Here is a 27,379-nt window from a genome sequence, read left to right as displayed (position 1 = left end):
CTCCTTACGTTTGCATTTATCCCAGTGCGTGAGAACACTTGTTACCTATCGGAGAAGTTTCCCTCGTGGGAATGTGTACACATACACACACGTGTATTTGTATGTGTCTGTGATGAGGCGTCCCCTCCGTGGCAGCAGATCTGCCTTTTTTTTTTTTTTTTCTGTTCTTTTCCCCATTGGAAGACCAATGATCAAACAACATTTGCCACCTTTCCGTTACGCGTTTATATTTGGAGCGCCATTTCTCCAACTCAGTGCGATGTCCTCGTTTTTTCCTGCACTCCTCATCCAAAAATAGCCAGACGCTGTCAGAAGGACACGCACTGGATCCCTCCCCGGCTAGGCTAATTTCCACGAAAGGATGGAGTCTGCCTTCGTCGATGAATCCCGCCTGAACGATGAGCTGAACCACATAATCATTGACTTCCCCTTAAAGGATCAGTTTGATTATCTGCAAAAGTTGCATTCCTGCTCGGTCACTTGTGGTGGTAGTCCCACTACCAGCGGGGAGATGATGTGTCTGCCGACTCCTCTCAAGGGGGAGCACTTTTCCTTTCTGCTTGAGAGGAAGACAGCTGGTCCAGACGCTATCGAGGGGAACGCAACAGATGTAGGGGCAGGTGAGTTGTCGTCCCGAAGTGTAGATTTCCCCACCGCTAACCTGAACAGTGAGGATGTCCCCACGAAGGTGTGCCCAACAGACGAAGTGAATGCCGATCGGGAGAAGCTAATGAGCGACATCCTCTTCTTGTGCTTCCACAAAAACGGGTGCAAATACGTAATAAAAAAAATGAAGGAAAATGAGGACACAGAGGAAAAGAGGATAATACAAAAATCACTCCTCCTAGATGCAGTATCCCTATGTCCAGACGTGTACGGAAGTTACGTTGCGCAGAGTGTCTTCGACTTAAGTGACGATACCTACAAGGAACGCTTCACAGACCAATTTCTTGAACAGACAAGATTCCTCTCTCTACACACATATGGTTGTCGTCTCATCCAAAAGTCACTCGAATCTCTCTGCAATGAATACAAAAGTAAAATATTTAGACAACTACAGAACGACTTAATTACGTACATATGCCACCAAAATGGGAACCACGTAATACAAAAGTGCATTGAGGTGTTACCCTCTGGTCATATAGACACCATTATAAATAACATAGAGGAGTATTTACCTTTCCTAAGTTCACATGCTTATGGATGTCGTATCGTCCAACGGATCTACGAAGTGGGTAATACCAACCAGATCAACAGACTGAATGATAAGATTGTTAAGAAAATATATTTAATAAAAAACCGGTATGGGAATTACGTTATTCAGAAATGCTTTGAACACTCCGACGACACGGTCAGGTTTATCATCACCGATGAGATTGTTAGCGATATTTACAAGCTGGCTTCTCACAAGTACGCCTGGTAAGTCTAACTGATCGGTTGCGTACATTGATCTGTGAGGGTTGTCCCAAAGGGGGGGCAAAAATAGACTCCTTTATTTTTTATGATTTTTTTTTTTTTTTTTTGGGTACCATTTGGAATAGCTTTTCACCTGAACGGTTCATGCAGCTGGCCAGCTAGCTATTTTTTTTTTTTTTTTTTTTTTTTTTTTCCATCTCCCCGACACACACATTCCTCACACATTTATACGCAGCAACATAATCGAGAAGATCCTGCTAAAAAAGGAATACAAATATAAAAAAAAAATCATCAAGAAAATTGTGGATGACATTTCGGATGGGTAAGTCACACATCGTTTTGCAATAGATGGGGTACTCCGTAAGAAAAGAGGAGTGAACGTTGCGTATTCACTTTTCCACCATGTTGTGCGGCCACTTCACAATCTCACCACCACATGTTTACCACACGTTCACTACATGGTTACCCTCCCGCAGGAACGACAACATCATCACCATTTGTAAAGACTGCTACGGAAACTTCATGATGCAGAAGCTGCTGACCACGTGCAGGAGGAAGGAGAGGTCCCTAATTATCAAAACGATCATAGAGAATGTGGACAAGCTGAAGGATGAGACGTATGGTAAGGCCTTCTGCGGATCGCCCTCAGGGGGGAAGCACTACTGATCTAATTACTATTTAGAGACACATTTTCCTTCACCTTCACCACCACACCGTCCAATTTGTAGGCAAGTACATCTTGAGAGCGATCAGCAACCTAGAAACGTAGAACCTAATTCGCTTCCCCCACGCCCCGAAAAAATAGAGGCGGAATTTTTTTTTTTTTTTTTTTTGTACATATAATGAACATACATGCAGAATTGTGCGTATGATCCCTGATGCATGGGTAGAGCCGTCGTTTGTTTCTTCCCCGTTGGTTATGGCGCCTTGCAGCTTACCACAGGGCCAGCCCACTTGGACGGGAATGTCCATCACATTTGATGAGATCTTCTTCCACTTTTCATTTCAGCCCCGTTGACCTTTCATACCTACTTTCATTTTTGTGCCCCTTTTTTCCCAATGAACGGCCCACCTGAATGGTGCCCCCACTACAACTCGCGAAAGGGCTCTCCACATTTGCCCTCGCATTTGCGTATCTAGCATCTGTTCGCTGGGATGTTGCCAGGCTTAACCCTTCCTAACCGAAGTGAGGATGCTATTAGACAAGTCACCGTCCTAGCGGTCCTTATATTAAAGCAACTTTTCGTTCGTCATTTCTAACTGTTCAGTTAGGTGCACCATGGGGAAGAGAAAAAAAAAAAAGAAAAAAAAAAGCAAATGCAAATGCACGTACTAACACACGCGAGTATGCATGCCCGGGGGCGGTTATCAGAGAAGGGGCCCCCCCCAAATGGCTAGCTCCCGTGGGGCATTCAAACGAATGATAGGAATGGGTGCGATCTCCTCCCCTGTCTCACCTCGGTGCAAATTTATTTTTTCTTTTTTGCAAGCGTACTGTGCGAAATGATCAGACTGGCTAGAAGCACTTTATCGGTGCAGACTACTCCACCGATTCGTCACAGGAACCATCCGACCTGTACTTTTTGCAAACGCAAGAATAAACGAGGATGTATTTTCTCTTATCGTGTTCAATATTTTCGTTATCGAATTTTAACCCTTTCATACTGAACGTGCCGGAAGAAGTGATAATTTCAATGAGCCTTTTTCCTTCAAAGTTTGCGCTATCGTAAGAGAAGGGGACGCACATCTGATACGTTTTGGGACATCCTGTTTCTCTGCAGGAAATTCCTATGTTGGGCATCTGAGCCCAATTGAAATTTTGCTGTAGTAGCTTCTGCTGGTCTGCAGAGAGGTGTACGCGCACAAGGGTGTAACCACGCATCGTGGAATAACACAGATTGTAAACGCATATAATGTTGTGCACTAGCTACTGCTTACCCGGTTGGGACAAAGAGTCCACCTTCTTTATCGATCTATCATTCGTTGCATCGAAAAAGGTGTAATGATTTGAGGGCAGTTCATCTGGGTTGTCTTCTTCGTCCATGTCATCCTGAAATGTTTTGCCCGCGTTGTGTGGTGAAACTTCACTGAGGAGTCCTGCCCATAGGGAGCTGCTTCTGGACATTTCTCCTTCGTTGTCGTCTTCGTTTCCCAGATTGTCCTCCAATTCGTTTTCCATGTTGCTCTTGCTCTGCGTGTCCCCCTTCTCAACTGCACTCAATTTTCCCACCTCCGTTGGGTTGCTCGCCCCTAGGTGGTGCTGCATCTGCTGGCCACTCGTCTTGTGCCCCCCCTTTCCGTGGTTCAGCACACGGATGTTGCAATTCACAACTTGGAAGAAGAATCCCCCGTGGTCATGTACAACTAAAGTGATAAACGCCCCCAAAAGGGACAAAAGGAAACCACACGAATAGTGCACCATCGTTTGTATGAAAGTATGAGGTGTCGTTCGAAAGGGCCTATATGCCTCTGTTCCTTTTTTTTTCTTTTTTTTCTTCTCGGTATGGAATACCTATTGGCGCTTATCGCCTACATGTGTACGATTATGTTGTGGTAATATTCTCACACCTTTATAGGGTGAAAATGGCAAAAAGGTATGCGCGGGGAGAGGATAAAAAAGAAAAAGACGGTTAAACTTGAGAAAAAGGCGGCACCTACATAGGGGTATCGCACACACAGACATGTAGAGCTGCTGCTCATAGCTCAACTTTGTTTCATTCTTACATATTTGCACATTTTCCAAAAAATGGGGGAGAAGTAGTGTCCGCTTGGACACCAAATATGTGTGCACCTCAAACGTGATCAAAAAATATATATTATTCAATTTTATTGTATTGCAAATTTTATTCTGAACAGGTCAGGCAAAATGGTGAAAAAAAAAAAAAAAAAAAAAAAAAAAAAACTCCATATAGCTAGCCAACATCGCAACTGTAGAACGTGTGCTTGATCTTTTTATGGGTACCATTTTTGATCAGTTTTTTTTTCCCAGCTGTAAATATGTTTGCTTAAAAAAAGATAGACAGTAAACTTCCCCCTTTTGGCAGTTCCCCAAATGGGAAATTAAGGGGAATACCTTCTTTTTATTCTTCTCCCACGGTGAAAGGCGACCTCCGCACCAGTGTACACATGTGTGCGGTCACACGAGTATGTGAACACATGTGTAAATGGCCATGTTAATATATGGATACACGTGGATGTTCCAACTAAAAGCTCTACAGAGGTTCGTAAAAATGAAGGAATCGAATGAACCGACGGGGAGGGACAAAAGAGGCGTCCTCTTTACTTTAATGTGGTGGCTATTTTTCACGGGGGTAAGCAAAAAAGACCAGGTCAACAATGAGAAAGAATAATAAAAATTGCGCTCAATAGCACATGCGACAATCTCGAATGAAGCTTTTCACCTGTGTACCTACTAAAGATGCTTCCCTCGTCACATATAATCCTCCACTCTTTGTGAACATGTACTTTCTCTTGATACGAATGAGTAGCTAACTGCGCGAAGATACGGACACATTTGATCGTTTTCCTATGCACACTGAACTGCCTTTTTTTCTTTTTTTAACTGTAAAATTGTTACCCCCCAAGGGCAGGAATTACGATTTTCCTTTTCCCGAAAATGTCATGCCACACTGTTTGGAAAGCTTCCCCCGATAAAACTGCTGTGGTGGTGGTTCCAGTGCGAATGTTCCAAATGCAATCGACCGAGTGGGCCAACAGAAGCGGTTCTTTAAAAAAGGAGAAACATCGCGTCAGTGGATATCTGAGGTGTAGACTACTGTTGTCCTTACACTCAGTTTATCAGGACAAACGTAAACACCGTAGAGCCTTTTCTTAATGACCCCCCATTTGGACATTTTGTCCTCCCAGACGAAGGCACTATCGTTCTATATTTCGTGTCAACACTTGTCACTTTTTCGTTCATTTCGCTAGCGTTACAAAAGAAAAAAAAAAATCCACGCGAAGGTTGTCAGTATGTATAATCCTGCCGGCAGTTATTTCATCCTACATGACAGCATCGTGTAAAGAAAGTCAGATGCATACACAAGGAGGTATGATTAACCCTCCCCCTTCGGGTTTCCTTCAATTGTGCTCATCGGGATGCACTTTTCGAAAGTTCCTTTATCTTCGCTTTTTATCCCCTTGTCGATTTAAAGTCATTATTTTATTTATTTTTTTTTTTTTGATTGACCGATCAGGTGCTCCGCCCTATCAACTGCACAACTGGAGCAAAAAAAAAAAAAAAAAAAAAAAAAAATAGAACGTCCAATAGGGGGATGATACACTCTGTGGACATTTTAATGCGAACAAATCTTTCAGTAGAGAAAAGGAGCCAATTTAGAGCCTACTGAGGGGAAGTCATCTGTAAATCACAAAAAAAAAAAAAAAAAAAGTGAGCGTCCCTTTGGAGATTTTACGAAGTTGGAACCTTACCTCTTCTTGACACGATACCAATATAATGGAAAAAGGGAGCAGCAGAATCTGAAGCGATTTTCAAATTTGTTCCTGTAGGAAGTGGAGGATTTTTCAGCGCTGTGGTGAGGGGGGAAGCGCAACCGTGACTGTAGGTTCCGTTTTTATGGCCTCTTTCGGACGTGGTGCAGACGTGGTAGAGGCATGACAAAGCAGACATGCAGCTCAGTGTGTCGTTCGCTTTGATTTTTCGCGAAGTGTTCCCAAAGGGGTGTGTGGGGTTTACTACATAGGTAGTTACGGGCAGCTAACCGGTAGTAGTAGTAGTAGTGGTGGCAGTGGTAGGAGTAATTAGTGAGTACTAGTTGGATAGTTGCCCCTCCTGCCGCCACCGCAGCAACAGAATGGAGGAGAAACTGAACCTGTACTTCTACCCGCTGCAGAGACTCAAGGTGTATGAGGAGCCAAACAAGATAGAGGTGGCGTTGACCCCCCTTAAGGAAAGGGAGCGAAAAAAGGACGAGGGGATAGAATCCTTAAATTGTCGACCCGTGGAAAACCCACACATGGTATACGACCCGTTAAATTCAAACATACTGAATGAAATAAAAAATTTTTACGCGAACGATAAGGTGTATCAGGTGGTGGGTTCGAACGATGGAGTGAAGGGGCCCCAGGCGAAGGGAAGTCCGTTGGAGGGGGAGGAGGAAGAAAATGATCAAGTTGACATGGAAATTGACAACGAAGAAGGTGACGATGCAGACGATTGCTACTACACAGATGAGGGGGATGCCAATCCGGATGAAGAACATGGAGAGGCTCCTCCAACTGGCACAGCTTTAAAGAAGAACCCACTTGGCGATCAAACCATGTCCAACAAAAGGGACAAATCGAATAAGAAGCAGATGCACCGTTGCAGCGGAAGGGAGGGGAACAGCCAAAAAATGAGCGATAGAAAAAGGGCAATGAAAAGTTGCATCGACTTTTTGCATAACTCACGCAATTATGAAAGGGAAATACGACGAGACTACACCAGAGTGCGGGCATCGCTAGACGTGGTTAACACTTTGGCCACTTTCTACATCGACAAGAGCATGCAGCTAGACAGCAGGTATGCATATGACCTACGTTTCAATGTGAAGTGCCCCGTTTTGGTCATGCCCGGTGGGTTCTACAACAATGAAGTAAAACTGATGGAGACTCAAATTGGGGAATGCATTTATGACGATTCTGGTGGAAAAGGAGAAAGCGGTTTTTCGGGAGATTACCTCCCCGTGAATTTCAAATTCTGCTTCGACAACGAAGTCACCATCGTGCCGACGAATCTATCCACGGGGAATTATGACGCGAACGAAAGGGGACTCCTTCCAACCTACTACAGGTATGAGGAGAAAGTTAAGCTCGCCAAGGAGTACAACAGAAAACGATCCTATAGAAACGCATACAAGCTTGAAAACAATCACCTCCTCTACAAGCTGGACAGAAGCTTCACTGAACAGAATCAAAAAGAATCCATTTCTGTTAGCAAATATTTGAAAATAAAGGAAATAAAAACGGACACGAATAATATTAATGAAACGGTTGTCTATGCCAGGAATGACGTTGGGTTGATTATCTTCCAGGTGAAGTACGCTCCAAGGGGGGACTTCCAATGGGATGATCCCCTCTGGAGGGAAGGTGGGGAGGAAGACACAACATACGACAAGGGCGCTTCTCATGATTCGCTAGAGGAGGCGTTCCCCGTTTTAGATTACAGAATAAAAATAGCCAAAGACATTCTCCTATTTGACAGGCTGATGCAAATCTGTCCGAGCACGTGGACTTACGGGAGGTGCACACTGTTAGGCAATTACAACAGTTTATATTCGTACGACTTAGAAACGAACCTAATAGAAATAGTAGAACTGAAGCAGAGATTGTTGGGGTACTTTAAAAAGTACGATACTGCTCTGTGTTTGTGTTACCTCCAAGATGACAACACCCTCCTACTGGGATGCCGTGCCTTGTATATATATGACAAGAGGGAAAAATATCTCTCCAAATTTGCCACAAACCTTAGTGGCGTTAAGAGGATAACGAAGAAGGCAGTCAGGTTAGATGCACGTGAACACTTCCCAACGGGTGTGCCACAAGATGTTAAGACAAATCAGGAAAATATATTTTATGAGGATAAGAATAAATCCCATTTTAATAGAGGCTACACAGCAGTTGCCACGAACCCACACTTCTCCTTCATCGTTGCATCTGTCAATTCATCTTTTAACGTGATAGAAGTATGGGATCTAAGGAATCAATATGAACCCGTTTTTATCTTCCCACTTAATATATCGGAATTTACCGAGTCCCATTTTAGACACATCGAATGGTTCTGCATAACACCCTCTGGGCAGGACAAATACGAGCAGAGGATGACCTACAATTTAGTTACCTTCTCCTATTATGAACATATGGTCTACGTGAGGAGAATCCTAATTCGTGACGATTTTACTAGTTACAAGGATTTAGGCATGCAGGCGTATACAAATGAATCCTTCCGTTTTGCCTATAACTACACGTTTAAGGGGGAACCTTCTCGACGGGAGGATGACCAGGGGTACCTCCCCACTGCCACATACACTGAACCGGTTGACGCAGTTACAGTTCCTTCTTCCCTAGGTCAGGTGAAAAGGGAACATGATTCGAATTTGGATAGATTCTACCCCCAAGAGGGGAATTCTCCCCCCAATGTGAGAACCAACAATCTGACCGGTTACAGTGCCAATGATCCCGTGGGCGATCCACTTAACGATGACGGTGAGAAAAGTGCCTCCTCCACGAAGGAAGAAGATCTCCTGGCAAACCAAATGCACCTTCGGGAAGACATATCCTACAATCATCTATTTAGTTACAAACCAGTGAAGATGCATGTGGAGGAGTCCCTCCTGGTAGACACAGCCAAGTTCACCCCAATGCAGAAAAACAAAACGGAGTCCATTAGACTCATTTCCGACCGCTCCAAGTACAATTCGATCAACACCAATATGTATAATTTATTTTTCGGCATATACGGAATGAAGTTCGTGCAGTTATGTGTGCCAGTTTTGTATTGCGCAAGGGAAGCTAGGCTACCTACTCCTAGGAGCAACTCCCCCAACCAATGCAATGGTAACCGATCACCTGAGCATTACCTGGAGGAGCGCTTCTACTTTGACGGGAAGAACACACAAACGTGGAAATATTTTGTGAAGAAAAAGAACCCACAAAAAAGGGGATCCTCCGTAAGGAGACAAGAAATAGTGGGAATCAAATTTGACTATGTCCAATTTATTTTTCACACGAATTCTAGTGGGCAACTATTCTGTACTCCAGTCAACTTGTGCGTGAAGAATTTGCCTCAAGAGCAGGCCAAGGGATGGATCCCCATAAATAGGTCCTATGTGGTGAGTACCTACCGGAATGAAGGTATACCTGCTATGCTTAGCAAGTTCGCTGACCTGGTGCAGAATAAACAGCATGGTGAAGAGACGAATCAACGGGGTGTAACGAAGGAACAACACGATGAAGCAACACCGAGAGAGGACCACCCGAAACAGTTAGCGGACACGTCACCAAGTCCAAACATCTACAGTAACGAACTGGAGGACGAATTTAACTTTTTCAATTTAAACCATTTTGAAGGGCTCATGTCAAACGGGGTCGATGACGTAGAAAGGGATACACATACCATTCATATAGAGGAAAAAAAAAAAAGTAAACCCATGGATGGAGAACAGCACGAAAAAGCCACCCCCCCCATGTCCAATCCGGAGGCCGCACAACCAATTAACTTCCTACACCTGAATAAGGACAACTACGATATGTTAAAGCACACACCGTTTAAGTTTTCCAATGTAACACATGAATTTCTGATCCACCTGTTTAAGCTATTGTGTCGAGACAAAATTCTTGTCTTGCAGAATAACACAAACGTCATAAAAATAGGTAGCCTGAAGAAAGGGTTCCAATTAAGTAGAACGCTTGCCTTAAAAATTAAGACGTTCCTTCAGAGGGAGCTCTCTTCTCCTAACTCGCCATCCGCTATTGGTGTTGAAGAATTGTCCGACCATGTGAATTACAAAACGGGGGAAACAAAGAGTTTGTCGGAGGGGAAACAATCTTCCTTCTGTGACTCCTTCAGGGTGCCTCCCTTAGCCGCAGATGCGCTTTCCACGCAGGACCGGCATAGTAGTAGATTCTCCCATTTAGGCCCCGCCCCTGCTAACGGCAACAAAGAGGAAGCACCTAATGGAGAGAAAAAAATGACCAATCAGGATGCTTCTTCGGAGGAAGCTGGGGAAGGATCTCCCAACGTGCTTGGACAATCGACCCAAAAAATTCCTCCAATCCTTACGCCCACCGGGGAGGAAGAGGATTTACCTGCAGGGGAAAGGGGAAAAAGGAAGAAAAACTCTACGCAGGATATTACGCAGGATGTTACGCAGGATATTGCGCAAACTGTCATACAAAAAGGCACCACCGAAAAAGGCAACACCCACAGTTGCACCACTGGAAAGACCTCCAAGCGAGCGCCAAAACTGTCCGATTTGATCATCGAGCGGATGCAGGAGTGGACACGATGCGGCAAACCCAAGAAGGGAAAAAGCAACAGCCGTCCTACCACCAATGGTACCACCAGGAAAAAGGGAAAAAAAAAAGAAAAAAAAGCAACTACCTCCCAGTGCCGTAACAGCGAGACCCTCTGCTCCAAGCACAACGTTTATGAACTCTTCGCAAAATATAATGTAAGGGCCCAATTTAAGCACGACGTCATTCAGACGAATCTTGACCCCCATTGCAGCTACGTTAATGTGAATTACCTGAACAAGACCTTCTTCCGGGAAAAGAAATATGCCTTCTGCACTTTTCATTTTAATAAATTTTTTTATGTGCAAACAATGGCCGATTTGAAATTGTCTGCGTATGGACTGACTGACCAGATGAGGAACCAATTTGTACGGGACAGCTGTCCGTATGTGACGTACTCGCCGAATTTTCAGCCCAGTCGGATCCTCCAGGGGGGGTCCTCCGGCGGAGGTGGCAGCATCGGTGATGTGCGCGAAATATCTAACCACAATGAGAAACTCTTCTACGAACAGAGCGCCTTTAATTTTAAGGCATTGCTTCTAAACCTGCTAGGCAAGAATGAAAGCGCCGCAACGGCTAACAGGGGAATGATCACGCATGAACCTGGTGATGTGAAGGAAAAATGTCCAAGCAGCAAACGTAGTGACCACGTAGAAGAAGAGGAAGCACCCCCCATGGAAGTGAACCAGGATTACGCCGAATTCGGTCAGATCACCAACTTCCTCTCCCCAAATGAGGGTTACACATTTGACGCGATGGAAAATTTAAACAACCACGTAGAGGCAGATAACGTCTCTCAACAGAGCGAACCTCAAATCAGTGGAAGCGATGTGAACCCCTTTGGTAATTTTGTGCAGAATGGGGGAGAAGAAGAAATTGGTGACTTCTACAAGGCCCCCCAAGAAGCTCAACGGGATGTGAAAGAAGCAGAATTGGAGGAAGTGTCCAAACGGAGATACCCCCTGTCAGTCCTAAGAAATGCACACAACATGAAGGAGCTGCTCTGCCTGTACAACCAGGGAGGACTGCAGCACATACTAGATACAATGAGAAGAGCAAAGTTGGGAAAAAAAAAGAAGGGAAAAAAGAAAAAAAAAAAAAAAGAAAAGCGGTTAAAGAAACTCTGCGAGGGTGTCTCCAAAGAGTTGAACAAATGTGTGTCTGTAAAAAACTTCCTCTTTTACGACGCGCCCATTTGTTTCTGCCTGTATGGAAATGACCCGAATAATAAAAGGCAATACAACACCTACATTAATTCATATACGTTCCTTTTTGACGTGGTCCGCTTTTTCGGAAACAACGCTGCGGTTGGGAATGAAATTGGACGACTTTACCTGCATGGTCGTATGCCATCTTTATGTGAAAAGGAAAGTGATGAAATGGCAGTCCATTGCTTAAGTGAAGAAGGCGATCAGAATGGGCAAAATTTACTTAAAAGACAATCATCTCCCCAAGTTGGTGGAACAGCAGATGGAGACCCCTTGTGGGAGTATGATCCCTTCGAGCGACTGAGACGTGCCAATCGTATTAACCATTTGGGCAATAGGGAGGGACTCCCCAATTATGACCACCTGTTGCACAAATTCAAAAGGGATGGACTACTCTTAATAAGCAAAGACATCACATACGAAACATTCCAACACATGCTGCAGAATGAGTACTACATTCCCGTGCCGAAATATATGAAGAACGACATAAAAATGAAGGAAGAGAATTTCCAGTGCACACCAGTCAGCTGTTTTAAAAATCATGTCATTGGATTTTACAACAAAAAATTATCGGATGTGTACAATTCCATCGACTTTCGTGATTTAAAAAATTTCGACATGCACCAGTATGTCTACCACGAATATTTTAACCTTTCGGGAATTCAAACAGGCACCACTGGAAGTGCCACTCTAAATAAGTACATAGACCATGGGGAAGGGAAGTATAGCAATTCCGCTGCCAAGAGTGGTTTTAAGGGCGGATACAAAATGGATTGCTCCCTTCTGAACAAGCTGTATAGGTTGTGGCCTAGTGAGTCCCACGGCTGCGAATCCAGGGAGGATTACTTGGTAAGTTGTTATAACCACCTTTTATCCCCCAAGGGGAAAAACAAAAGGTCTGGGGAAAATAGTTGTATGCATGCTTTTTTCATTTCGCGACGGGGAAGTTACGCCAATGTAGCTACACAAAATTGCTGACTCGTGTGTGCAACAAAGTTGTCACCAAATTTTACCTGCACCGTTCAGGTAATATTTTACCCATTTTGTTCTTTATGGGGGGAATATTTTTTTTTTTTTTTTTTTTTTTTTTTTTGTGCAGGAAATGATGAAGACGCTTGAAAACAGGAAAAAGGCTATCTTTCACAAGTAGTTCTTTTTTCATCTGCAGAGAAGGACTAGACACCGGTTTGGGGGGGACTTCTTCGAGTGGTTAGCTCTCTCCTTATCACGACAAAATGTGTTTAACATTTTTCCCACTCTGCGGTACAGTCTCCATCGGGTGGGTTATTTTTCTATGGTCATCATGTAGCTATGTAGCTAGCTGAAATTTTGCGCAGCGTTGCGCCTTCATGTACCTTGCAAAAGTGAGCACATGAAGACATTTCGCATGGCACATTTGTTTTTACTCACTTCCCCGTTTATGCCCCCTTATTTGGCTATTCTTTTTACGCCTTGAACACACCCCGTCGTAGACTCCACTCTACGCACCCACTTTGAGCCTTCCTTATTCCTTGTGTGCGCTTCTCACACATTTTGAAAGCTCATTCCGTTTGTCAAAAATTAAGGGGTACCTAAATTCGATCAAGGAGTACGCCTTTCCTGCAAAGGTGTACACTTTCCATACTTGCGTGCGCATAGGGGTACCCCTCCCCCAATTGGACATTCATCCTCCTTTTTAAATAAATTAGACAAAGATTGTTGGTTAAAAAATAAATAAAAGGCTATTTCATAATGTACTTTAAACCTTTTGTTTATGTACACATAAACATATGAGCTATATATATGCATGCGTCTTTGCATATACGAACGCGTTTATATATGTAACAAAGTGGCTGTAAAATCGGTGCGGAAATCGCATGAGGGAACATATGGGCGCACGTGCATGGGTAAAAAAAATGCTCATGCGCATTTACATACAGATATACACACTTCTAAACAAGGGGGGACGTAACTGCGGCGGTATGGAAGATTCGTGACGGTTGGGTCGATTTACGCCTGATCCTTGGCTGATCGGTGTCCCTGTCAAACCTGGAGATGCCTGTTATTGTGGTCACCTCCTCCGTGGTGCCTCCGTTGCCCTGCTCACCGCCAAACGCATCACGTTAAAAATTGCGATATCCATTTAAAGGCCGCAGCGTAACCCATCCTTCTTATGACACTACACATGAAGAGCTCAACTGGCCTCACACCTGAATTTCCCTTCATGTTATGCACAGTCAAATTGGAGAATAAATTTAAATGTTGTCTTAATTCATCTTCGCTAGCTGCATCAGGCTTGTCGATTTTATTTCCTAAAACAACAAAAGGAACGTTACTTAATTCTTCCGTTTCGAGGAGGTGCCTTAACTCCTCTCTTGCCTCATCAAATCTAGACCTGTCCGTTGTATCAATCATAAATACGACAGCGTCTACGGCAGCGAAATAATCTCTCCAGATTCTCCTGGCCGTTTCATGTCCTCCAAGGTCAAATGTTTTGAATTTTATTTTCCCCACAACTAGTTCTTCTGAATGGGGGTGCAACGTGGGTACGTGTTGGGCCACCCGATCGTCTTTTAGCATGTGCAGGAGGGTAGTCTTCCCGGCGTTGTCCAGGCCTGCATGAGGGGTAGAAAGGAGGTGACTCAGAAGTGCACGTAGAGAAGTGGACGCTCAGAGGTGAACTTACGCACGGGTTCCATTCAACCCACGGGGAACGCCACGTCGAGAAACGCGCGCCCGTTTAACCACTCCACTTTCATTTTACTCATCATTTAGCATTCATTTTCGCTACTCAAATCTGCACAACGATGGGCACTTCACCGTTTGTGTTAAGCATGCACAGGTGTAACATAGGTGTGTATGTGCGTATACGCACACGCCCTCACGCATGTAGTGGTGTTACCTAGAAATAATATCCTTGCACTCTTCTGTGATAGGCCCAAATGTGCCAGGATGTCCCTAAACCTGAAGGGGTAGAGGGGGGGGTTCAAAAGGGAGATGTGCAAAGGTATGAGACGGGGCGGATGAGAAGAAGCATATTAGAAGAAGCAACAAATGTTCATGCTGCCAAACGCGCAAACATTCAATAGAACGAACAAGGGGAGGAACATGTTTTCCACTCCATCTCCTCATATGCTTTTACGCTCACTCCTTGACTCACCAATTTATGATGAACATTTTTAATTATTCTCATGAAAAAGGTTATATTCCTCTTTTCGTCTGTTATGTTGATTTTTTTTTTTTCCCCTATCCTTATCTTACAACATGTATTTATTGTCACTTAAAAAAAATGTAAAAATCTATATGTATATGCTATATGCATACACTCCTAGTACATGAACAAAAAAACAAAAAAAAAGGAAAAAAAGAAACAAAAACTTTATTTTGTCACATCACTGAAGCAAAACTTTTTTTTTTTTTTTTTTTGTTATTTCCATGTTATACTGGTCGGGGAAACTATTCATCGAAATTGAAAAGGTTAAAAAAAAATGCAAAAATAGAGGGGAAAAAAAAAGGGCAAAAAATGAGGGGGAAAAAAGGGGCAAAAGAAGAGGCAAAAAAGAGAGGGTCAAAAAAGAGGGCAAAAAAATGAGGCAAAATTTTCAACTTTACATTTCCTAAAGGGTTACATGTTAACCATGTCAAAGGCGAAGTTAGAAGTCCACATCGGACCAGCTTGCATACCCTTGCTAATGCGTTGGTCACTGATTCTCCATCGCAGTTCGCCTCTCACCTTTTATTATTACGAAGTGCTCGCATGGGGTGTTGCAGCGTAGCGGGTATGTAATAAAGTACGTATTGTATGTATGGAAGTGTTAAGTATGTACTGCGTATGCTGCGTGAAAATGTGCCCGTTCGCATGTGCGTACTGATTATCCACGCGCATTAAGTATGCATATACTGCTACGTTATCCATGCGTACCGTATGTACATACGCCCACGTTTAACCTGTTATACTCTTGCGAACGCCGCTCACTTTTTTTTTTCTACCTATTTTTCACATTTTTAAACGGAAAGCAAATATTTGCCAAGTTATTTTTCCTTTAGGAGGGGAAAAAAAAAAAAAAAAAAACATTTGCGCGAAACTCTCGCGTTAATTATGCATACCAAATGGGTTGAAAAGCAAACGCCGCCATTTGTGTGAAACTTTTTTTTTTTTTTTTTGTTTCTCTCAAATTGTCGCCTTCGCCGCGTACAATTACTAGCTTGCTAATTTGCCATTCGGAAAAAAGGAAAAAGGCAGAGAACAAAAAACAGCCTGTATCTCCTGACCAGGTCCCCCCAGCACATTTTTTTCTCCGTCTGTCCGCTTCCCTTACATGACGATTGCACATGTGTACTTCCTTTTTACGCGAATTTACAGCTAATCATACGCCTGCGTGTATCCACATGTGCACATATTTCTTCCCACTTTGTTGCATTTAAAAAGTATAAAGGAATTCTCTTCCCCCCGTCGTTAAATGCTCCTTGCATTTGTGTAACGCGAAAAAAATAAAACACCTCGTAGAGGCCATTCCGTATGCACCTTAAGGGAACCCCCCAATTGTGGAAATTGGGAACTTGTGTGCACGGCTTCATATATTTATTTTCCCTCCGTAGCAGAAAAAAAAAAGACATTTGCCGCATCGGAGGAATGACAAAAGAAAGGGTGTGACGTATGTGAAAAATCAAAAAATATTAATGTATGTTTGTTGTCCGCCCCAAAGTCCCCGCTTTAAGCAGCATATAAACATGACACCGCAGTTGTAATGACGCACGTGACTGTCCATTTTAACCCCTTCGGCATGTAGCAACCCGTAGCAGTGACGAAACAGTTATCCAAATCATCATTACGAAGCGTGAAGAACGGGAAAGAAGCGCACCGTCTTGTGCCGAACTCAAAGAACGATGGGGAACTTATTACTAAAGGAAAAGCCAGTTAACGCTTTTAGAAAGAAAGGAGACATTTTAAACATGCGAAACTTAAAGGCTGTGCACATCGAGAAAGTGTACCCTCCGCAAAAAAAATCCAAAAAAATTTCCATCTGCAGATGTTGGAAATCGAATAACTTCCCCTATTGTGACAATGCTCATCAGAAGTTGCAGCAGCAGGGGGTGATTTGCGGCCCACTGCTTTTAGAAGTTCGACGAAGTAACAATACGAGTGCGTAATGAGGGGTCAAAACGGAGATTACCTACATAACGATTTGATAATTTTGCGAAACGACGAAGTTACCCCGTCGCTGCGCATAAATCTTGTTTTGCCTGAACGGTTCAGGTGAAAGTGGAAAATGGACGACAATAACCAACAGGCACGAGGGAAGTTCCCGTAGGCTTGAATTTACTGCTGCGTGGCGCAGTGTAATATAAATTTAATTTAATTCATCTTAATTAGGAACATTGGGAAGCAGAATTTACTCCTTTTAAAGCTTTCCCAGTACGTTGTCACTCTTTCTTTTTTTTTTTTTATTTTTTTGTTTCCCAACGCGTGGCATCATTCAGAGAAGGGCGCAACCTTTTTCGATGACCCTTTTGCGATACTGTTGCACACGCGCTGGCCAAGGCTCAAATTGGATCGTCAAAAAATGGATCATCATAAAATGGATTTACTGCAATTCGGTTTGAGCAAATCCCCGCTGTAATTTTACATAACAGCCCGGGGGGGAGGGAAGTTAGACAAAAATGCGCATTTCGTAAAGTGGGTGAATCATATGAACCAAGTGGAGAATTCACCAGTTGTAACGATAGCACGATGAATACGGCAGGCGTAATTCAACCGACGTCGCGTAATTGCACCGCATGATAGGAAAAAAAAAAAAAAAAAAAAAAAACACACACACACATGAACATTTGCACATTGGCTAGCTATGCCCAATTTGGCAACATTTGGAGTGGTCGTGGATGCCCTTAATGAGTTGTACCCCCGCATGCGCTTTTTAAACGTGGTGACCTTTTATCTTTATTCTACCCGTTCAAACAGGATGGAGACGTCCAGAAGAATTATTTTGTGAAAAACGGAGCAGTCGTAAAACCTGTCCATAATTTGATCAACTGCGTCATCCACTGTAGCGTGTGGCATACCATTCGTCTCTTTATTTTCCTCTACTAAAGTATCCAAGTCATAATTCTTCACAACATTCATAATGTCCAAGTTCATTTCCTTTTCAATATAATTCGTGCTATAATTATCCCCAAAGGAACTAAAAATTTCGATAATAAACGGAATTTTTGGTTTCATTTTGACTTGTAATTTTACGCGGACTTTTTTTTTATCCAACGTTTCGTACACACGTGTAAACTTCTTCTGAATTGGAATGACTCTGATTATACGAACTTTATATTTCAACGGATTAAAAAAAAACGTCATCAGATCGTCATAAATGTATGGCAATACTGTGTCGTCATTTTTGTTTTGCACTAAACAGATATACCCCTCTGGCACTTTCTTAAATGTGCAATAGAAGAATAAGGAGGTTATTACGCACATGCTTAACAGTTTGAGACTTTTTGCACACCATAATTTTATTTGGTCATGTGGATTCCTCTCGTTTTCGTAAACAGGCCCTTCCGCATTGCGCGTCAAAGCGATATCACCATCATCATCATAATTGTGATGACTAACCTTTTGGGACAAATCTGCATTTAGGACGCTGACTCGTGTTGGGGCTTCACTTACGTATTTATTAATTCCATCTTTTGTATGACCTGTGGAAAAGTGTTTGTTCTTCTCTACGGCCTTTTTTTTGGTATTCACCAGCTCTGCTACATTGTGTGCATACCATTTTGTGCCCATCTGATGACTGCCTCGTTTGTACCATTTTGCATAATTTTTGCAGAGGAGGAAATTCCCTTTCATTTTGGCTGCAGAGGCTTTTGGGGGTGACGCAGTCCTGTGGGGCATCCCCCGGGGGGGCTCATTTCGCTTCAGCGTTTGTGTAGCTCACAGTTTATGCTATGGTACATCTGCGGTTATACGTGCTCATTTGATGAGCGGCATAGTGAGAGGTACCTCCTCTGTTTGGCTGCGTTACCACAATCTTGACTTCTCCCTCGAGGACATTTTCGAAGACATTTTTTTTATGACTCACCGTTTTGGGGCAAACAAATGTAAAATAAAAAAAAAAATACTTAAAAAAAATATGAACAGGCAAGGTAAAAATTTAGAAAAAAAAAAAAAAAAAAAATATAGCTAGCTCAATTGTCAGTTGCCATTTGTTCAATCAATATTTTTTTTTACCGTTTTATGGGAGGGAAGCGACGACAGGGAAAAAGTTACAATCGGAGTCGACTGTTCCGAAGTACGCTCTCTTGCACGTGTTGCCCTTTAGAGTATTTTTTTTTTCCTATGCAAGTTGGTACATATATACGCACCTTTACCTGCACACCGTATGACGGTGTCAAGTGGGGAAGCGTTCTTTTTTCTTCCCCTCGAGGTGTTGGCCTCGTCCCGTCGAACGGAAGGCCCTCATGGGTAGGAGGTAACCACGTGCATTTAGGAACCATTTAAGAAGAAGCGAATTTGTTTCTTTTTTTCTCAAATAGATGGGGACTTACATTAAATTCGATAAGCATGGGGAGTGTGGCTTGGGGAAAAAGGCAGACTGAGCGGGTAAGGAAGATGTAAAAATGGCCTCGTGACACACTGCGCAAAGGAAAATCCGCCCTCATATACGAACAGAACTGGTTTTTTTTTTTTTTTTTTAAATTCCTACATGCAACTGCAGTGGGGGTGTAATTGGAGAATTGCATTGGTAGCATTTCCTCAAAGAAAAGATCTGACGACCACTTGAATTATAGTTCTTCCTTTTAAACATGAGAAAATGTGGACATATTTGTTCAGGGGGTACAAAGGATGAGGAATCATGTCAGCGTAGGTAGGGATAATTATATTCCCCTTGTAGGAGTGTACACATTTTAAATCGCGAAGAGGATGGGGGTGGAGCGTACTATCCCCGCACGCACTATCACATCGCAGCATCCCCATTTGTGCGTCATTTCGATTTCTTTTGCTCTCCCCCTTGTGGGCATCCCCCAGTTCAGGAACCTTCCATCTGATAGGGCTGCACGCACATGATCAGGAGGCCTATTGTGTGCAATTCGCGCATGCATTCTTCTCTTCACTGCTATTATGCATTCATACAGAGGAGAAAAAGGAAAAAAAAAAAAAAAGCATTCGCTGTAAGCAATTTAGATTTGCTCAGCGATGAAACGAAGGGCAAAAAAGTTTTACTCTCCTTTTTTTTTTTTTTCGCGAATGCAACTCGTTCCTCATATTGTCTTTATTTTAGCGAGCATGTCAAGGGCCACCTTAGCCATCATTCATCCTGCCTTGTATCTCGCATTGTATCCCACATTTTATCTCACGTTTTAACTTTTTCTTTTTTTCTTTTTTCACTCTTTTCCGGGGCTCTCCATTTTTAGATCCTTTTAGAAAATAATTTTATTCCCGCGAGAGGTGTTCATGCGTATATTGCATATCACTCGTGTGAAATGCATGTGGGCTTGCATGCCTTTTTTTTCTCATTGTAAGATGGGGAAAGGAGCGAAGAAAAAAAAAAAAAAATGACTGCTATGTTTTCACTCGTCAATCAAGGGAAGCACACAACTGTACGAGTTCGTTTGTTCTAGTGTACTGATGGGAGCACGCAAAAATAAAAAGCCAAAAAAGCATTGTGCATATAAATGTACATGTGTATGTGTATAATCACATATATATGCTCGCCCCTCTGCATTAATTCAATTGCCCCACGTAACGAGGGCGGGGCGTACGCTGATTTGCATCGTGCAGTTCCCCGTTTGTCATTTTGTTAATTCCACTTCATTGTTGCGTCATTGCTGCGTCATTGCTGATACCTTGTTGCCATTCCCGCCGCCTCTTCTCTCTCCTCCCCCGTTTTTTAAGCCCCAACCATTTGCACGCTTCTCTGCGGAGTTACCACACACACACACCCCTGCGCTACCGACGCAGATTTACGCGAACTTTAGAAGAAAGCCCGCTCCGAGTTCCCTCCTATTCGTGTTACAATGTAACGGCAAGGGAAGGGGCAGAACCATTACACGAGACAGACAAGCAAAGTTAGAAGTGGAGACATAAGCATAAATCAGTTGAGACAAAGGGAGGAGGACCAGTCGAACCGAGCCAGCAGAGACCACACACACATACACATGCATACGCACACGCCACAAAATGATCAACCTAGACATAGCTAACCTGAACGATGTGAATTTAATTTTAGAGAGGCTTGAGGCACACGACAGATTTATCGAAGCGAAAATTGAGTTGTTCGAAGAAATTGATCAACCGCCCCACAGTTACAGCGCCAGTGTAGGTGCGAATCTCACAGCGGACGGCAACAACAGCAAGGAGGTTACACCATCGAGTGTACAAACACCCACCTCCGTTGGCACATCAGCAGACACGAACAACACCACCGATTGTAGCAGCAAACGTGGGTCACACAAAACTTCGATAAAGAAAAAAGTACCAGAAGTCATAAACACCAAGGAAAAAAAAAACATCCTCACAAATGTTATCAACATATTAAACTATGTATTCCCAGATTATGAGTTTAAGTTTTTAAATAAATCCAATTTGAAGCAAATAAAAAATATGAACACAGTGATAGATAATATTAACTATAATTTATTTTACGTCATTGAGAATATATACCGGGGTTTCAACAAAAGGATTTGGAAGATTTTAAAAGAGTTGATCGATTTTAAACATTGTGATGTGTACACCTACTTGAACGACACGGATAATGATCCCTACGTGGACAAGGAAAGCATCTCCAGTTTTAATTATTTTTTTTTTGCGAAAAAAAATAGAAGAATTCTGTTCATTTCGTGCATTACCAAGCCAAAATATAAACACCAAAATGATGAAGACTTTAACAATATCTTCTTAGGCATTCAAGATGAGCCCTCCATTAATAATCAAAATGCATATGACGAGGAAAATTCATCAAGCTAGCAGGACGCTCCCTTCCGCATGTTTGTTTACATGCTTCCACCGATTTGCTATACTTGGGAGGAGGGCAACATGGTCGGCCGCCACCTCCTTCCACCAGGCAGATAATTGTTTATGCAACTCTTCCCTCACCTGTGTGTGATGAAGCAGAAGACACATTCAAAAAAAAAAAAAAAAAAAAAAAAAAAAAATTAGCTAGCCATTTTGTCACATTTGTGAAGAATGTTGCAACAAATGTGCCCAAACCGACTAGCTATTTTTTTTTTTTTTTTTTTTTTTTTTTCGTCGCCTCGCATACGTCTCGTTAAATGTCCACACCAATTGATGAATGTATGTTGGGCATTTATCTCCACTTCATTGCACTCCCCATGAGCACCACAGTTTTTGTGTGTATGTGTGTGTGGGGGGTAAATTACCCAAATGGGCCAGAACACTCAGGCAAAAATGAACTTCTGAATGAAAAATTCTCCCATGATGCTTTTCCCGTCATCCTCACCCTTTTTATACATGGGGCATTTCCATTTCACAATTGCACGTGTCACTACAGTGGGTAGAGGGACCTCAATTTTTTAATCGTCCTGCGTGTTGCGAGGGGAAAAAAAAAAAAAAAAAAAAAAAAATTTAGCAAATGAAAGTGCTACTCCAATTTGGTGGTTCAAGGGTGGAATGTCCCCACGCAGGAACGACGAGTATGGAGTGTGTTAGAGAAAATTCCCCCCACACAGCAGTGGCTCCACCATTGGCAGTTTCCCCCATCCATCGCTACTCACCTGTAGTAGACCCTGCACTGCTTTTTCCAAAGTTTGTAAAGCTCCTCCTTCACCTGCACAGATCAGCAAAAAAAAAAAAAAAAAAAAAAAAAAAGGTAAAGTGTGTACATAATCGGTTGTGCTGTCTGGTTCGCTCTTTCATGTGTGTGTATCCCTCCTGGTGTGCAAATAGGAAAATGCAATGTTGATGACCACCCCAAGGGTGTTCACTCCGCTCCCCCAACTACTCTCCCCATTACATAATCCTGGAACACGTCGCTGGCCATGCAGTTCATATTCTTATTAATCAAATTCCCGATGTAGTCATTTTTAATGCGTTTCTTAATTTTGATGCGAACATCTTTGCACAAATCGGATGACTCGAAATGCTCCATCGAATTGAGGCAAACCGGACTTTCGTTTTTCTTCTCCTTCTTCCTAAAGCCCGAGACTTTATCTTCCCCAATATCGGCATAGCAAGGAGCAGGATGTGGCAAAACACCCGCCAATAACAATGTTTCAATCATCCTAGTAATCTGCTTATGTGTTTCCTTGCATACCTTCATAAACTTTTTTTTATCCAGTTCGACATCTTCCTTGTCGATATTTTTTGTTTTTAAATAATCACTTGGGTAGAGGATGGTGGGGTTCAGAATCCTCAAGTCGATACACATCTTAATGGTGATGATATCCCTCAGCTGGGTGAATGAAACGGCTGGATCCTCTACAGTAATTTCCTTCACGTTCGAATTGACTATAGATAAGTGGTAAATTTTTTCCAGCACTTTCATTCCCAATCCTTTGCTTTGCATCGGTGGAAAAATTAAAAATTGGGAAATTCTGTTTCGATCAAATTGGAAAGTAAAAAAGGTGTAGGTCGTTGCCAATCCGAAGAGGTAAAAATAGTATAGACTTTGTTTCTCATTTGTATCTGTACTTTTTTCCTTATTTTTATCTGTATTTTTTTCCTTGTTTTTATCTGTATTTTTATTCTTATTTTTATTATTTTTCTTCCCTCTGTCTTGATCATTTGTAACGTTTTTCACTATTTCTTCCTCCTTGAGTTGTATTCCTTTTCTCCCTCTTGTGACTAATCCCTTTTTCCCTTTTGTCTTCTTTTCTGCCTTCACGTCGGTTATTGGTTGTACATTTTCTACTACCCCTTTGGTCAGTTCATCCCTTCCTCCATTCGATGCTTCTGCCCCGCCTTTCTCCAAATCGGAGTACAAATAAATGACGTCGTAATTTTTGTGGAATGAGTAATATTCCTCTTCATCCTTACTTCGTACATCGTTCAGTGTATTTTCAATCGCCTTAATAACGATCTCGCTGGTAAGGACATACTCGTTTGGGTCAAACATTGGATCCGTTTTATCACCGTTGTGATTTTCTTGAATTTTCTCTCCTTCTTTACTACTACTCCTTGTGTTCTTTTTCTTCTTCTTGTCATCCTGAACTTCCTTCTTCACCATTACTTCGTCTTGCTCCTTCCCCTTTTGCTCATCATTCCATTGTTCATTTTTACACTCTCCAACACGTTGATGGTTTTGGTCACACTGATCTGTCTGCTCCTCTGAGTTTTCTACACCACCCTCTTCTGCTTCTCCCCCCTGACCTTTCTTCCTTTTCTTAACATCCTTCCTTTCCTTCGTTGCATCTGTTGCTCCTCGTTTGAGTTTCTTCTTGTTTCCATCCTCTACTTCCATCCCCGTGGGGAGGGACTCTTCCTTATTATCCATTGCCATACTTGTGGTAGGTAACATAGAGTCCAACTTTATACTGGGACGTATGCTTACATTAGTGCTTCGGTTCTTAAGTAGCTGCACGTTTAAATTCTCGATGAATTTATTTTCCGTGAACTTCTTTTCCTCATCATGCTTGAACACTATATATGGTAGTATGACGCTCCACCTGTAGTCGTATTCAATGTTAGAGGCGCTTTCTATGAACCAGTGATAGAACCACTCTACCTTCCTGTGGAGCAACTCAAAGTTGTTCTTAACTGTGTAGTCGTACTTTTCCCCAGGGAGTTCTTCTCTAACGTTTTTTTTCTTCCTTTTGTTCGTTTCTTTCTCATTAGGTGGGTTTTGCACAGACGGCTCTACCGGTTTGTTTGGGGAACCACCCTTCTTTGGGGCCACTGACTGGTTCGGCGAAATTTCTCCCTTTTGTGAAGTTCCCTTTGGACAACTCGGATCGAGAGGCGCTGCCGATTCGGTTGTCACGCTCAACTGGGTAGTTACACCTAGCTGATTCGGTTCGTTCCCCCCGTTCGTCTGTCCTGCCTCCAGTGCAGACCCTGCCGAAGAGTTTTTCTTCTGCGACTTTTTCTTAGGGGAGGACTTCTCCTTCACGGTGGCAGCCTTCGCAATGAGGCTTCTTCTCTTCTTGGCCCTCACGATGCGTAAGTAGTGTCGGTAAAGTTTAGACATGTCCCTCTCGGTAACATATTTCGTGAGGTTATTTTTTGCCTTCTTCGATTCGATGAGCGAATCATCATTATCAGAACCAGCGCCGTCAATTTCAGCACCTGGGGGGAGGTCGTTTTCCTCCTTTTCTTTTTTTATCATTTCCTTGTTTGATATGGATTCCTCATTGCTTCCTATGCAGGAGTCAACAAAGGAAGTCTTCGAATCGCTCTTCTTACTGATCACGTCCTTGTTCAATTCGTTGGACATAGTGCTACTGCCACAGTTATCTTCATTAGTGATGTATTTTGCCGTGTCAGCTCCGTTCCCTTCACCCTTCCTTTCATCCTCACATGGCTCATTTGGAAATTCCTCCTTTATGTTATGATTACCATTGGGATGTAAGGACGTGTTGTTAATTTCTACTCCTTTGGTATTGGTCTCATTTTCACTCTTTATCTCCTTAGATAAGTTCCCCTTTTTCTGTTCACTCTTTTCATTTGGGGGGAGACTACATGGTTGACCATTAGGAAGCGTGATCTCATTTTTCACCCCGTTAGTACCTTCATTTTGAACCATGTCTGTAATGCCGTTTTGATAGACACCCCCAACGTCCTCCTCCTCATCATCATAATCGTCATCCAGTTCATCCTCCTCCCCGTCCACACAGTTGATACTTTCCATTTTAAAATATTCTGAAGAGAACCCACACTTCCTTATTTGCAAATAAATATCATCACAGAGTTTTTTTTCGTAAATGATAAACCCGGGAGGTTTGTAAATTTTTTCTTGAGTTAGTTCGGCACCTTGGTTGGCGCTGCTCGTTTTAGTCTTCTCATTCACTATGCTCTGTTGTTCATTTTGTTCTGCCCCTTCGTTTCTTCTAAGAATTTTTAGAAACTCCTCCTCCGTTTCAATGAACCCACCTGGGTACGGGGTCGTAATGTACAAACTTTGCAAAAGCATCAGCATGATGTAGTTTGAATTTTCATACTGGTCGCATATGGACCCGCTTAGCTTCATAAAAACATCGTAACTATCACATGTGTAGTAGAAGTCTATTTTGAGACTGTCGAATCCGATGACCTGAAGGGGGGGAAGCAAGGAAGTGAAGTAATCTGTGCACATAACGGATGGGCACACATAGATAAACCCATATATTTATATATACATACGCATGTTCCCCCTTGTGTGACCCACCTGCTCGCTATCACTAAAGAAGTGGTGCGTGAACAACGGCTTGAACGAATACGTGTTGTTAAAATAATCTTCGCTCGAAATACATGGGTGAAACGTTATCGAATTTATGGCATTTATTTTGGGAATGCACGTGTACGTATTTATTGCGGGAAAAAAATTTAAAGACAAATTCTGCAAATCATTGGCACAGTTCTTTATACAACTGTAATACTCCCTGTCCATTTCTTCATTTTTACTTTCCTCAGCAGTATCTATGGATGGATTGTTGCTGCACATGGGCGTCATCTTAACTGAGTTGTGTGTTGTTTGGCAAAAAAAGGGGGCACCTTTCGGTAACACTACTTTAGGAGACAACCTTGTGCGCTTTTCTACATAGCTTCTGTTTACATTTGCACATTTGTAGGCTCATTCACGTGGGTGTCAAAATATGCATACACACATACATAGGCGCGTACAATCAGGTAATAGCCCACATATGACAAGACTAACTTTCGCACAGATGCGACTTTACCGTCAATCTATGCGATTTCGGCGCGATGAACAGCACAGTTGTACACCTACACTTGGATCCTTTGCAACGCTTTCTTGCTTTTCAAAATTTGCCTCACTAAAAATTGCGCCTATTTAACTCTGTTCGTCGCAGTAGCAAGGGTTGTGGTATTTTCTTCCCTCATGCATACCTCCTTATGTACATTTTTGCGAGCACCGCAAGAACTGCTTCCTCTTCAACAGAATGCACCTGCCACTGTTGCAATTGGAACTGCTTTTCATCACACGCACTGAAAAAACAATGCAACTGTTTCCTGACTGATGGCTTGGTGCTACAGAACAAAAGAACATGCGTCGAACTCGAGCTACTGTGAAAACGCTTACACACGCATACAACGTACAGCATACGGATGTGCAACAAATGCGCTAACAACAGATGGAAAAAAAAAAAAAAAAAAAAAAACATGTGCGCACATTACATATGTGTACAGTGCTTAACCGTGTCACACATAGCAGTATGCATGTGCAGCTGTATAAAACAAACGCACACGCAGAACTACGCGTATGCACATATACGGGGGGATGTTTTGCCTCACAAAAATTTAATGACGCAGATTTATGAAATTATGGTACATGGAACGACTATGGAAAATGAACTTCATGTGTAATGCCTCACAGGGCAAAATGAAAAGCGAATTTTTAAGAGCGGCAAGGCGAATAATGGGGGAAAAAAAAATAGCAAAACAGGCGAACAGGCAAAGCGTCGATTGTTACCTGGGGCTACGGCTTCCCCTGCTTCGCATAGTAGCGCCTCTTTCCAAATGTTCCTCAATGTGAAGGCGCATTTTTTACGTTCGCGCAAATTACAAATAAGGAACGGCGTTTTAGCAAAAAGTGAACAAACTGGGGCCGATGCGATAAACACGCCAATGGGGTGAATTTCGGCAAAGGTAAGCAAAGCAAGGCGAA

General features: G+C 42.7%; 7 protein-coding genes across 7 annotated transcripts; 3 read left to right on the top strand and 4 right to left on the bottom strand.

Moving 5' to 3' along the window:
* Nucleotides 1-361: 361 nt before the first annotated feature.
* On the top strand, nucleotides 362-2,185 carry PCOAH_00012080 (RNA-binding protein of pumilio/mpt5 family; the record flags this gene model as incomplete). The annotated part of the gene is made up of 4 exons (XM_020058017.1): nucleotides 362-1,419; nucleotides 1,652-1,738; nucleotides 1,893-2,038; nucleotides 2,145-2,185. 4 exons carry the CDS (start codon nucleotides 362-364, stop codon nucleotides 2,183-2,185), a joined length of 1,332 nt encoding a protein of 443 aa, XP_019913365.1.
* A 771-nt stretch (nucleotides 2,186-2,956) lies between these two features.
* Nucleotides 2,957-3,838, bottom strand: PCOAH_00012070 (Uncharacterized protein; the record flags this gene model as incomplete). The annotated part of the gene is made up of 2 exons (XM_020058016.1): nucleotides 2,957-3,258; nucleotides 3,355-3,838. 2 exons carry the CDS (start codon nucleotides 3,836-3,838, stop codon nucleotides 2,957-2,959), a joined length of 786 nt encoding a protein of 261 aa, XP_019913536.1.
* A 2,392-nt stretch (nucleotides 3,839-6,230) lies between these two features.
* PCOAH_00012060 (Uncharacterized protein) lies at nucleotides 6,231-12,786 on the top strand (the record flags this gene model as incomplete). Its single annotated transcript, XM_020058015.1, has 2 exons — nucleotides 6,231-12,485; nucleotides 12,736-12,786. 2 exons carry the CDS (start codon nucleotides 6,231-6,233, stop codon nucleotides 12,784-12,786), a joined length of 6,306 nt encoding a protein of 2,101 aa, XP_019913639.1.
* A 947-nt stretch (nucleotides 12,787-13,733) lies between these two features.
* On the bottom strand, nucleotides 13,734-14,792 carry PCOAH_00012050 (Small GTP-binding protein sar1; the record flags this gene model as incomplete). Its single annotated transcript, XM_020058014.1, has 3 exons — nucleotides 13,734-14,230; nucleotides 14,518-14,579; nucleotides 14,776-14,792. 3 exons carry the CDS (start codon nucleotides 14,790-14,792, stop codon nucleotides 13,734-13,736), a joined length of 576 nt encoding a protein of 191 aa, XP_019913467.1.
* Nucleotides 14,793-17,553: 2,761 nt separating this feature from the next.
* PCOAH_00012040 (Prohibitin-like protein) lies at nucleotides 17,554-18,450 on the bottom strand (the record flags this gene model as incomplete). Its single annotated transcript, XM_020058013.1, has 1 exon — nucleotides 17,554-18,450. The coding sequence occupies one exon, from the start codon at nucleotides 18,448-18,450 to the stop codon at nucleotides 17,554-17,556; it is 897 nt and encodes a 298-aa protein (XP_019913503.1).
* Nucleotides 18,451-20,781: 2,331 nt separating this feature from the next.
* PCOAH_00012030 (Repressor of RNA polymerase III transcription) lies at nucleotides 20,782-21,567 on the top strand (the record flags this gene model as incomplete). The annotated part of the gene is made up of 1 exon (XM_020058012.1): nucleotides 20,782-21,567. One exon carries the CDS (start codon nucleotides 20,782-20,784, stop codon nucleotides 21,565-21,567), a length of 786 nt encoding a protein of 261 aa, XP_019913458.1.
* Nucleotides 21,568-22,540: 973 nt separating this feature from the next.
* PCOAH_00012020 (Uncharacterized protein) lies at nucleotides 22,541-26,206 on the bottom strand (the record flags this gene model as incomplete). The annotated part of the gene is made up of 2 exons (XM_020058011.1): nucleotides 22,541-25,807; nucleotides 25,922-26,206. 2 exons carry the CDS (start codon nucleotides 26,204-26,206, stop codon nucleotides 22,541-22,543), a joined length of 3,552 nt encoding a protein of 1,183 aa, XP_019913493.1.
* Nucleotides 26,207-27,379: the final 1,173 nt, after the last annotated feature.

Source organism: Plasmodium coatneyi, chromosome 5, assembly GCF_001680005.1.
Source record: "Plasmodium coatneyi strain Hackeri chromosome 5, complete sequence".
In the NCBI taxonomy this organism is placed as follows: domain Eukaryota; phylum Apicomplexa; class Aconoidasida; order Haemosporida; family Plasmodiidae; genus Plasmodium; species Plasmodium coatneyi.
This window is presented reverse-complemented; position numbering and strand designations above follow the sequence as displayed.